The 13,673-nt window shown below is 38.0% G+C and overlaps 1 protein-coding gene across 1 annotated transcript in view; it reads right to left on the minus strand.

The window, feature by feature from the left end:
• The window catches only part of WIZ (WIZ zinc finger), a 71,664-nt gene that overhangs the window by 24,942 nt on the left and 33,049 nt on the right, over window positions 1–13,673 (minus strand). Inside the window, exons 3-5 of the mRNA XM_083355391.1 lie at window positions 5,194–5,251; window positions 1,445–3,708; window positions 602–967 (exon numbers count right to left, since the gene is read on the minus strand). Coding sequence (XP_083211517.1) covers window positions 602–967; window positions 1,445–3,708; window positions 5,194–5,251 — 2,688 coding nt within the window. The remainder of the gene's footprint in view (window positions 1–601; window positions 968–1,444; window positions 3,709–5,193; window positions 5,252–13,673) is intronic.

Consider the following 13,673-nt stretch of genomic DNA (forward strand, 5'->3'; position numbering starts at 1 on the left):
TGTATGTAATAACATGTTTGCATCATGACATATATTTTGTCATTTGCTCCTTTCCCCCCCTCCAATGAGAGACATACTAGTGAAAACAAATGCCCCCTGTTATAAATCAGCTTTCTATGGGCCTCCTCAATGGACCTTTAAACAGTGGCGTAGCGTGGGGGGTGCAGGGGGGGCCGGCCGCACCGGGCGCAACATCTGGGGGGGGCGCGCTCGCACTTGCAGCTCTCTGCCCCTGCCTGGCTCACTCACTCTCTCTCACTGCAGTGCTGGCTGTGCGAATCCGATCCGAGCCGCCGGGTCGCCGCCCACTGTGGAGGGGGGGTGCCAGGCGTGAGGTGTGGTGCGGAGAGAGAGCGAGGGACTATCTGGGGGAGGGACAGTGCAGCGGTTAGGGGGCACAAATTACTTGCCTTGCCCCAGGTGCTGACAACCCACGCTACGCCACTGCCTTTAAAACCCAGTCCACTTCAGCTAATTCATACGTTTTTAGCAAACACCACCATTTATACCCTGCTATTATCAAGGAAACTAGAGAAGGTAGAATATTTAAATTACATTGGCACTGTTTCCTGGATACACATACAGTTTAAAAGGTGCTTACCATGTCTGAAAGCCTGCATGGTCTCATCACCCCAGGAAGAAGGGAAAGGGGAAAAAGTTGATTGTGAAATGCTGTAATCAGATATGGGGATTGTGGTTTTGCAGGGCCCAAACCCAAGCATCTCTCTTTCTTCATTTGGAGATGAGGGATCTGTTTCCATCACATACTGCAGCATGGGGTGTTCAGATGAATTGGCTAGTAGCTCCTTCAAGATATTAATTGGTGAAATGGTAAGCTCCCAGTTAGTGATGCCAAAATCCCGCAGGTGGGCCCTGGCATGGCTGGACAACCCTGCACGTGTGTCAAAGCCAGCTCCACAGAATTCACATCTCATTAAACTGAACGTACTTGGATCAAAGTTTGCAACTATGAAAAACAAAATAATAATCAGTGTCATATAATAAAACTGAGAGGCCATTTATACTCCTATTAGATCATAACGTAATAATATCCAGCTATTACAAAGATATCGTAAAAATGTTTTCGGGAAAGAAAATTGGAGAGCATACATACCCATCTTCGAGGAAATGTAAAAAAAAATATATAGAAACACTGAAAAAATACAAAATGAATACATACTACCTTTTTTCTTCTTCTTTTGGAAGGAAAATTTTTGCTCAATAGCTTTCACTTCTTCTGCAGAGATGAAGTGACGGACATTGTAGCTCACACCCACCCTATTCAGGTGGCCCCGCACGTGATTAGCTAGACCAATCCCATTGTGGAATCTATCAGGACAGTAAGGGCATTTTCTCTCCTCATTTTTCAGTATTGTGGAATCTGTACCCAGAAGATCATCCAGTTCAAGAGATCCTTCTAGAGAGGAATCTAACAGAAATGCACCTAAAGGAAGAGATTCCTCCATTCCAAAGTGTCTTGCAGGTGACAACTTTTTTCTCAGATTCTTCGCCTTCGGTTTCTTCGTCTTTGGGGGACAAATATTAATTTCCTCAACAAGAACAATAGGAACCATTTGATGTAACTGCTGTTGCTGTCCTGCTGATAGGTCTGTACAATCCATTGCCTTCAAAGCGCCTGCAAAAGTCCTTTTGAGTTCCAAGGCAGGTTGAGGAATAACAAAAGGTTTAAAGTATCTCTTCTGTGCTAATTCTATTTCTGTCCTCAAAGGGGATTCTTCTTCAGTTGTCCTATTGTTTATAGATAACCACTTGCATGGTTGTTCCTCTAGCCCACCTGAATGGCTTTGGAAACTCTCTCTCTCAGCCTCAAGTGGCAGAATTGTGCTTTTATTTGTCATTTGGTTCAAGGCATATGGAGAATAAGCTTTTGATGAGGTAAGAGAGGACATTGCCAAGACATTCTGTGAAGAGTTATAAGGAGCTCGTTTCCTAGCCCGAAATCCTGGCATTGGGATGTCCTTTGTATTAGTGCCATTAGTTTTATGAAGTTTTGGATGACCTGCTGTGCAGTCAAGGAAAGAGTTGTAGTGGGGCATAGTGTCACAGTGGTGTTGTGGAAAGTGTCTGTCTGTTTTGCTCAAATAATCACTTTCCAAAAATCTTCCTGACTTGCTAGGGCTATAGTCATCCCTACTAGTCCCAGGCTGGTTCATGTCTGCTTCCAAAGTCTCTGTGTTCCATGGCAGGTGGGAATGAGCATATTTCATGTGTTCTTTTAAAACATTTTCATTTGGTGCAGGGAAGCTGCAAAGCGTGCAAATGCTAAGCTTTTTGCTTCTACTGTGTGCATTGTGTGCAACTTGAGATATATGTTCATTTGGCCTGAAATGTTTATAGACATTGTGCATAGAGCTGTTCTGTGGTTCATTGCAAACAGAACTGCCAAACACATTCTTCAAACCTTGGTTTTTCCTCTCCCTAACATGCATTTTTGCATGCTGAACAAACACTTTAGAAGAATTGGTTCCAAACACACATTTTGGGCATTGTAGCCTGGCATCTCGCCCTTCATCTGATAATTCATTAAGCTTCTGAATTTCTTCAATGATTCTTTCCCTTGATTGCTGATGAAGCCTCCTGTGCTGGTCTAGAGAGTCAATGTCCCCAAAAACCCATCCACACTCATTACAGGCCAACTGATCCAGACCTCTAGTGTCTTCTCTGTCCTGATCCAGCTTCAATCCTCTGTTATGCTGAAGCATATGATCCATCAAATGTTCTTTCATCTTAAAATAGATGCTACACTCAATGCACGTGTAAACAGCTGGATCCCCTTCCTGGCCAACACTGTCTTTTTCTTGCTCCTCCAAAAGGACATTGCACGTATAAGGTCTTGTTTCATCAAAAGTGCTACAGGAAGGAGAGTCCACAGATTTCAGGGGAACATGTTCCCTAGTGTCTTTATCAGTAACAGTCCAACCATGTTTATGGACAACAAGATCCATAGCTGTCTGAAGTCCTGATTTCTCTAACGTCCAGTCAGTTGGATTAGCAGAACTTATTTCATCTATATCAGAATCCACTGCCTGTCCCTTCCAGGGAGAGAACACACACTCTACACTGTTTGCTTTATTTAAGTGGGGATTTAGCATTTTTCTGAACACTGGCAAAGCCAACAAAGAAGCTTCTCGCGCAGACTGTCCCTTAATAGATAGGTTTGTTTCTACATCTGGTGATTTACTCATGTTTTGGGGGAGCGCCCCATGCCCTTCTCTGTGCCCAGAAATCCAGTCAAATCTGTGAAAGTCTTTTTTCTCCAGCACTTGACTTTTGTTTAAGTGTTCTTTGCTGAAGGTGTCTACATGCTTTGGTTCACTGCTGTGGTATCTTTCATCTTCACTAACAGTCTGCATTCCAACAAGTGGTGGTGAAGCCTGAGAGTGTATGTGCTCGGTCTCCCTTCCTAAATCCTTAGTATTCACCTGAAGCATTGTTATGAGTTTGGATTCCATTGCAGAAGTGAATTCCTTTGGGTTACAAGGATTTCTCCATTCAGCTTCCTTAGAGTTCATTGAGTCCTTCAAACCAGAAAGTTTTTCTAAAGTGCTTTCCTCCCTGGAGACACTACCCATTGTCTCCAGTATAGAGCAATCCCACAAGACATTCGTGCTTGTTTGATCCACGGATCTGTTAGGATCTGCTTTACAACAGCCTTTCCTGAATTTTAAACAGTCTTCTGTCTTGTTGCTGAAAAGAACAGTCAAGGCAGGTCAGTTAAAAACTATAAATTAAACTATCGCAAGACAATTTTTATTAGTCTATGTGACTATTAAAGAATAATTGTTCTAAGTCCAATGCCAGTTTAAAAAGAAACAATTACCGTAATAACAATCCCCAAGGAACTATCTTTACACTGTGAAAACTTGTCTTTGTTTGTAACCTTCCATTGGGTGAAATGGTGCATCGTAAGGCAACAATTATTGAACCAAGACAACTCAAATGACAATCTTTCAAAACATGAAAAAGTTAATAGGGGTTTTTGTGTGTTTTTAACATGCATAAAAATTGGTTCTCATATTCTCTGGCCTCTTGGCAACTGATTCCTCATTCAGTATTGGCAATTGCTTCCTCATTCAATATTCTGTAAATTTGCATCATTGCATCCATTTCTTTTAAATTCCTTGCTCACTTTTGGATGGTAGATTCTTTATGTGTGTCTGTGTGTGCTTAAAGCTCAAAGCATTGTTAGAGACCCCACACATCCACTTTACGGTCTCTTCCTATTGCTCCTCTCTGGGAGGAGGTTTTAAATTATTTCTTAACAGGACAAGCCGATTCTGTAATAGCTTTGTCCCCTATGCTGTCTGGTAAACTCGCAAGATTCATTTTTCTTGCCATGCACATGTATACATAATCCAAACTAGACTGTGTCATTTCTCTGTGTCATATAATATATGTAGGTATATGCATAACTCTGTATTTATTTATTTGTTTTTGTCATATTTACATAGTGTATATCGGAGATAGTGAGCCTTTGAGAGCTGAATGCAATAAAATTTCATTTTAATGTATGCCAATTAGTGTCCATTCAAAGTGACAATAAAGTTATTATTCTATTCTATTCTATTTTATTCTATTCTACAGCACATATGTCCACATGAGAGAGTATGCGTACATATTATTTGCTGAGCATATAGAAAAGGGATGCTGAAATCATGGCTTTTTGGATTTACCAAAATACCCCCAGCAGTCTCAGCCAGAATGGTTAATAATAGGGGAGACTGAAACTCTTGTTTAGTTTCACAGCCACATTTCTCCAACATTATTGATATAGCAGCAAGGACTATTAAAATATGAAGCAACATACTACTTAAATGGTTAAAGGATGATATTAAACCAGCTCTAAACGTATCCATTTTTTTTCTGGCAGTCTTCCACAATTTTACACTTTTTTCACAATTCCCAAATAAATGTACTCAGGATCAATCCTCAAGTAGTAAACATGTTGTATGTTATCCATTTATCTAAAATGTACATGTATCTGGCTTAATTATGCCTCAATTCAAAGACAGGCTGTGGAATTTTCCCCGAAGAATTATATGGGTGAGTTTATACATTTCATTTTGCACAACATTAAATTAAGCTTAATGTTCCAATGCAAGTGAAAACTAAACTGGTCCACAGAATGTTAAAATGCTAAGCTAAGTCACTGTCATAAATGCGAACACTTACCAGGCTTCTTTCTTGTGAGTTGTGACAGATCTGATACCATGAGACTGGCTGACCTCATCTGCAAGAGAGGAAAAAGTAACATTACAAGCTGGCAGCACAGAATATTGAGGGTTTTGTATAATTTACAATCATGTAATTTCAAAGCAATACAGCCTTCCCAGCAGATAAACTCACCCAGCTTGTGTGCCTTCATGGGGGTGATTTTGGATAAGCATGGGATTTCTAACCCACGCTATTTAATCTTGAACACAAACAATTTGATATAATCATTTTTGCAGTAAAGCAGTTTAAAATAAATAACAACGGATTTGAAATTAAGCATGTCCATGAATTTTTCTGATACAAGTCAAATTATTTAGCCATGCTTGGTTTTGTTTGAGTAATTTCACCACTATGGGTGACACCACATATTTTGCATTTTCTAAATCGCACTCAAGAAAGAAGTAACACATAGGCTGCATTAACAGAGGGATAAAATCAAGATCACATGAAATGTTAGTACCACTTTATAATGCCTTGGTAAGACCACACTTGCAATATTTCATCCACTTTTGATCACCATAATATAAAAAGGATGTAGATACTCAAGAGTACAAAGAAGACCAACAAATGTAATTAGGGAATTGGAGGCTAAAACATACGAAGAACGGTTGCTGGAATTGGGTATGTCTAGTTTAATGGGGGGGAAAAGACTAGGGGTGACATGATAGCAGTGTTCCAATATCTCAGAGGTTGCCACAAAGAGGAGGGAGTCAAGCTATTCTCCAAAGGCAGGACAAGAAACAATGGATGGAAACTAATGAAGGAGAGAAGCAACCTAGAACTGAGGAGAACTTTCCTGACAGTTAATCAGTGGAATGACTAGTCTCCAGATGTTGTAGGTGCTCCAACACTGCAGATTTCTAAGAAGAGATTGGGCAACTATTGTCTGAAATGGTATTGGGCTTTCTGCCTGGGTAGCAGGTTGGACTAGAAGACGTCCAAGGTCCCTTATTCTGTTTTTCTGTTAATATCTTCTAGATCGGTTAGAAAAAAACCCTGGTTTTCCACAGGTTATAATGTGAAGAAATGAGAGTCCGAAATGGCAGTATTTTACATTTTTAAAAAATCTATTATGTTCCCTCATAAAGTCCAGTGGTACCTCCTCATTGTGGTTGGGGGTATTCCTAGGAGGGATAAGTAAAGAACATCAGAACTGTATGCCAAGAGTATACAGTATACAGTGACAGCTAAAGGTATGAAAGTCATCCCACAGCTAAAGTGCATCTCTATTCAGCAGCAGTGATATTGGAACCAGATGATAGATAAGTAGTCCTCAATGAGCAACCACAATTGGGACTGACAATTCACTTGTTAAGTAAGGCAGTCATTAAGTGAAACCATGACTATGCTTACAATCTTATGTTAGCTTTCCTTTCCTTCACAGATCTGTGAAGGTTATAAATGTAAGGATTGGCTGCAAAGTTACTTTTTCATCACAGTTGTAACTGCAAACTATGAAGCAGTCACTAAGCAAGGACTACCTGTGTAGGATATAGGAACCAAACGATCACTTTAGTAGCAATAGTAAGGCAGCAATCCATACTGCAACCACTCCTGCATTTTTACCAAGAAAACCACATGGAATAAAAAAATATAAAGTGACGACAATATAATGCTGGGTGATAGGCCCCTCAGGTCAGATGGCACTCAATATGCTATTGAAGAGCTCAGAATCTTTTAGAGTACTAATGGAGTTTTGACATGGCTAGAATTAAAACCTATACAGGATGTCTAATTGCTGATGTTGCCATATTGTACAGGTAAAGAAGATCCAAAGCTACAAAGACAGAATTATAGAAAGAACGTGGAATGCAAGAAGCAAGAACATAGGAAAGTTTAACAGAGTGAAAGATTAAGTGAAATGACTACAAATTGACATCTTAGACATTAGAGAATTGACATGGATTGAAATTGTACATCTTCAGTTCGATCAAACTGTTTATTATTCAGGACATGAAAAACAAAGAAGGAATGGCATTGCTTTTATAACTGTAGTTACAATAAGAATAGTAAGAACAATACTTGGCTACAATTCAATCAATAACCAAATAATATTGATGAGATTTATTTATTTATTTTATTTATTTATTAAATTTTTATACCGCCCTTCTCCCGAAGGACTCAGGGCGGTGTACAGGGCAATAAATATCAAAATGTAAATACAAAAGTTAAAAAAGAGATTAAAAAAAATTAAATAATTATGCCCAATAATACAATACTAAAAATGTGTTAAAACTTATTTAAATCCAACCCCAAACCCATCAGACCAGGCCAGATTGTTCAAATAAATAAGTTTTTAAATCACGCCGGAAGGAGCGCAGGTCGGGAGCCATCCGGAGCTCAACCGGCAAGCGGTTCCACAGGTCTGGCGCGCCCACAGAGAACGCCCTCCCCCTGGGGGCCACCAATTGACATTCTTTGATCGGAGGCACCCTGAGGAGGCCCTCTCTGTGGGACCGCACTGGACGTTGTGTATGGTGATCATTCAAATTTATGTTCCAACTGCCAATGCAGAAGAATAGGAAGGTGCTGTATTTTATGATCACGTTCAATTTGAAACCGACAGAAGATGCAAGCAAAATGTGCTGCTTGTGATTGGAGACTGGAATGCCAAAATTGCCAATACGAAAGAGGAAAACATAATTGGATCGTATGATTTAGGAAGCTAAAATGAAGCAGGAGACCAATTTATCTTATTTCTGCCACTCCAATGAATTCTTCAAGCTAACACTGGCTTCAAACAACCAAAATAATACCTCAATACATGAACATTACCAGATGGAATATATGGTAATGAAATTGATTATGTTGTTACTAAATAAAGTAACTCAGTTATAGCATTAAAAACATGGCCAGGTGCTGACTGTAGAACAGATCCCAAACTGCTCATATGCAAATTCCAAGTTAAACTAAAGGAGAAGGAAATAAATTTGTAGGAGATGATCTTGAACATATATACTCACCATTTTCAAGGATTAATTAGGAATTGTTTTGAGTTTCTGATAGAAAATGAGAGGAACAGTGGAAAGAATTTGAAGAATGACTTCTTTAAGGATTAATGTGAAAAAAGACTGCCAGAAATGAAGAAACAGAAGAAAGTAAAAAAAATGAGTCAAAACAAGCCAAAGAAATTGCCAAGAAGAGAGGCCAAAGCCCAGAAAGACCAAAATCTCAGAAAGAAATTTAACAAAGAATTACCGAGACTTGTTAGTAGAGACAAGAAGCAGAATTTCAATAACATGTGTAAAGACGCTGAAAATGGAAACAGATATGGAAAAACAAGGAACGTCTTTCAAAAGATCTCTGAACTCAGTAGCAGTTCCAACCTTGAAGTGGTATGCTAAAAATACCAATGGACAGATAGCAACAGATTCAAAAGAAATTAAACAAAAGTAGAAGGAGCGTACTGAAAAACTGTACAGTAAGATGTCAACAGCCAAGATTTCTTTAAAAATATTCCCTACTTTTTTTTTAATTACATTTATATCCCGCCCTTCTCCGAAGACTCAGGGCGGCTTACAAGCTTAGCATTATTACTTATTACTTATAAGAATCTCTAGTACTACAAGATGAAGTTAGATCAGCATGCTTTTGACTACCAAGTCTGAAGGCTATGGGAACTGATAGAATAACCACAGAAATTTGGCAAACTAACAGAAGAAGAATCAGTAAAAGCTCTTAACTAACCTATGCCAGCATATTTGGAGAATGACATAGTGGCCAACCAATTGGAAGGGGTCAATCTACATACTAATACCAAAAAAGGAGGCTTAGCAGAGCGTGCAAAGTATTGTACAATATCCTTAATTTCACATGCTAGCACAAATAATGCTTAGGCTCATCTAATACAGATTAGAGCACTATATGGAAAAAGACATGCCAGATGTTCAAGCTGGCTTTAGAAAAGGCCAAGGAACATCAGACATTATGCTGATGCACACTGGATAATTGAGATAGCCCAAAATACCACAAATAATTTAGAATGTGCTTCATTGATTATAGGAAGGTCTTTGGTTATGTTGATCACATCAAGCTGTGGAAAATGCTCATAAAAATGGAAATCTCATTATCCTCATGAAAAAATTATATACAAGTCAGGAAACTATAATATAGACAGAACTTTATGAAACAAGTTGGCTCCAGGTTGGCAAAGGAGTGGGACAAGGCTGCATGCTCTCTCCTTATTTATTCAACCTATATGCTGAATATATATTAAGAGAAGCTAGATAAGAAGTAGATGAGTGTGACTTAAGTGGAGGAAGAAGTATCAATAAACTGTGCAATGATGATAGTTGGTTATTAATCACCGATCAACTCTGATAGTTAAAAATAGAAAGGATTTAAAATCAAGGAGCACACCGAAAAAAATGGGACTAAGATTGAATTTAAAGAGGACCAAACTAATGACAACAGGCAGAAGAACCAACCAGCCCTGGGACTGATAATGAAAATTTTGAAGTGGTGGATAGCTTCTGCTTTTTAGAATCAACCATCAACAGTAAGGGAACAAGCAAGCAATGAATATGCCACAGACTAGCACTTGAAATGCATCATAGGAAGGCCTTGAAAAAGATATTTAAATGTTGGCTGTGTCTATACCTACAAAGATAGAATCATGGCGTTCTCTGTGACATTTGATGGAAGCAAAAATTGGAAGCAGGATAGGAAAAGTATTGCCACTTTTGAACTTTGGGGTTGGAGAAGATTTCTAAGAATATTATGGATAGTGATAACAAATGAATCATTGAGCAAATCAATCCAGAGTTCTCACTCAAGGCACAAATGATCATATTCAAATTCAGACACACATTGTGTAAAGACATGGTTTTCTAGTGAAGGCTCTAGGCTGGGAAAGGTAGAAATAAAGAGAACAACCAGCAGGCAGGTGGACAGTCACAGTTATAGTGGTGATGAGCCTTCTATTGGAAAACCTGAAAATTCCAGAAAAGGGATAGATCACCATGGGAAAATCTGTTTCCAGTATGTGACTGCTAAGAGTCCACTATAACTTAATGACACAATATATCAAGTAACTATAATGTAATATATAGAGTTTAGTTGCGTGGTGGTACAGTGGTTAGAATGCAGTATTACAGGCTGACTCTGACCACAGCCAGGAGTTCGATCCTGAACAGCTCAAGTTTGACTCAGCCTTCCTTCCAAGGCCAGTAAAATGAAGACCCAGATTATTGGGGATAATATGCTGACATTTCTAAACCACTCAGAGAGTGCTGTAAAGTACTGTGCAGAGGTATATAAGTCTAAGTGCTATTGCTAAGTGCTAACGCTATATTTTGAACTAGTCTGTTTCTTTTCTAGGAAATTTTATCTATTATATTAGATTTGGGGTTAGCTATCATAATGTGGTTACTTATTCAAACTGAAACAAAAATAAGTATCTCAGATGGGCAGGGAAAAGGCCACGAGTTAAACTTAAGATTATACAGGATACTCGTGAAAGAGGTGGTCTTAAAATGCCTAATTTTAAATTATATTATGAAGCTGCTGCGTTAGTAGGAATAAGTGATTGGATTAATTTGACACAAGAGAGATTATTAAATCTTGAGGGCCATGATGTTGTTTGGCTGGCATGCATATTTGTTGTATGATAAGAAGGTAGATAATGTCTTTAGAGTGCATATTTTAAGACAGGTATTGTTGAGAGTTTGGAAGAAGTACAGACATAAATTAGATTGTAAGATACCATTGTGGGCAATTCCAAAACATGCAATAGAAAATATAAATGTTGGTTTTAAACATGATGTGACTACGTACAAGGAGATTTTAAGCTTGGAAAGAAATGTCTGGTGTTTGAAACCATATAGTCTCTTGCGAGACGAGAAGATTTTTCAGACTTGGTTTCAATATACTCAGCTACGGGCCAGGTGGAAAGAAGATCAGAAAAATGGTTTTACAATGACTGATGAAAATCTGATAAAGCAAATCAGAAATCAGGGTCCAGCACATATTAAACGGATATATCTTGCTTTGATAGAAATTGACTCAGAAACAGAACTCGTTAAGGATTGTATGATTAAATGGGCCCAAAACATCCAAGAAGTTATTACAATGGACACATGGGAAAGGATTTGCGTGAGGAACGTAAAATTCACACAAGCTCAAAATCTAAGAGAAAATTTTTTATAAAATGTTTTACAGATGGCATTTAGATCCTAAAAAGCTGGCAAGTATGTATCCGAACTATCAGCCTAAACGCTGGAGGTGTGGTGAAGAAGATGCAACATATTTTCATATATGGTGGACTTGTAAAAAGGTTAAGGCTTTTTGGATAAAAATTTGGTGGAATATGCAGAAGATTTTTAAGCAAAGGATAAAGTTTTGTCCGCAACTTTTTTTGTTGGGAATAATTACAGATGCTACGGTTGTGGACACTAAGTTGATGTTGAATTTAATTACGGCAGCAAGACTCTTAGTAGGTCAATATTGGAAGAAGGAGGAACTGCCGACTATAGAAGAATGGACTTTAAAGGTTTCTGACCTGGCAGAGATGGCAAAGATCTCGGCTTATTTGAAAGATCATTCGCAAGAACGCTATGTTATGGAGTGGAGAAAATGGATTGAGTATATTCAGAACAAATATGGGACTAAGAAGTTTCATGTAGCATTTGAATAAGTCTTCCTTTCCTTTTTCTTTTTTCTCTTTTTTTTCTATATGTATTTAATATTATTAGTGTTTGTAATTATCCTATATGAGCCAGAGAGTGATAGATTTTAGAGTCTATGGTTGTTAGCATATGGATGTTTATGATTGTTTTTTTTTTGTTTTTATACCTTGTACTTAGCTCTGGGAAGTCGGGGGGGGGGAGGGGAGGGGGGGGAGGGGTAGGGAGGGAGGGATAGGGGAGGGGTAGGGGGTATTGTTAAAGATAAAATGTATGATAAAACTTTTCAATAAAAAAAAAGTATCTCAGAAATCTTCATATGCCTCCCCATGGTCTAATTTATTCTAACTCAGCAAACTCTGAATGATTCCTTTTTATCCTACTACTTACAAATATTTTCTTTCAAATGTTGACAGTCTTATGAGGATGAATCACATATTTAAAAAAAGAATATGTAGAAATTGCTAAAGTTATGTTTGTGCAGTATTTTTGAGAATAAACCAAAATAAATTTATTTTGGAAATATGAATTGTGCCAAAATCAGAATATTTGAGGTCTCCTCTAATTATAAGCATACATATATCCCGATTGGCTAACTTTTCCAAAATATGTTTCATATTACAGTACTGTATGTCCACATTTTTTGCATGTCTACATTTAGAATAAACCTTCCATTATGTTGCAGCTATTTCTACCAATCTCACATTATATTTGGGTTTAGAACTTACCAAAAATTTAGTAAAAAAATGTTGTTCTTTTAGCCGGTCAGTAGTGTAGGATGTACCAAATCTTGGTTCTGTGTCAAAGTATTGACAAACTTCAAGCAAGATGGTGTCCAAGTACATGAGTTCTTAAATCAACAGAATTTATCTTGTCAGGACCCAAATGCTGGTAAAATGAATTAGAGAGGCAGAACCTGGCATTTACCCATCCTATCTTTACAGTTCTAAACAGTGGAATATTCTTCAGTTGCAGATCAATGCTGATCAACATTGTAAACAGCATTTATTACCTAAATAGAAAGCCAATGTTGGAAAGATAATAGAACCATTTTCAGCTACTCCAGATGCCCTGTGAAATTCTTTCCAGAACACTCAAGAGAAATTTTATAAGAATAAAATTGGGCCCTGGGGAAGGCTGAAGAGATCATACCTATCAGGAACACCTTTCTTGCAGGATGTTACAAGTGTATTGAATCAGTTATGAGAATAGTAAATTCTCTTCTATGCAATTATGTTTTGGACAAAAAGCTAGTGCTGCAAAGATTGAGCGATGCTGAATATCAATCTGAAATCAGTTTCCTTTCTCAGAGCTTTAGAATTCTATTAGATACAAGTTCCTAAGAATCTGCAAGCTTCTTGGGACATTCTCACTTCCTTTAAGTTCAAGAAAGGATTTTTAGGACTAGGCTCCCATTATTGTTTCTATATGGCTGCTATGACTACATCTTTGTACCCCAATGTACAAGGTCTTGTGAATCTGGAGAACTGAAGTATCCACAATATTCTTATTTACTGTAACTTCCACAAAGATCTATGAGGCAACTTTTCAACTCCCCTTTCTTTTATTGCCAGTGCTAGGGAGAACTGATAATTTCTATAGCCACTACATCCTTTCAGGCTTAAATTGTGACATCACCAACATGACAGCTAAATTAATCACTGCAATAATTAAAACTAAGCAACAACCAACTTCAGACTCAACCTGATAGCTTGGTGTCCTTGGACAATTTTATTTTTCTTTCCCTTCTCTTTCTCTATTTCCTCATTTAATATAACCCTAAATTATGATTATAATAAACTATTAGGTATTAAG

Source organism: Vipera ursinii, assembly GCF_947247035.1.
Source record: "Vipera ursinii genome assembly, chromosome: 2".
Classification (NCBI taxonomy): Eukaryota; Metazoa; Chordata; class Lepidosauria; order Squamata; family Viperidae; genus Vipera; species Vipera ursinii.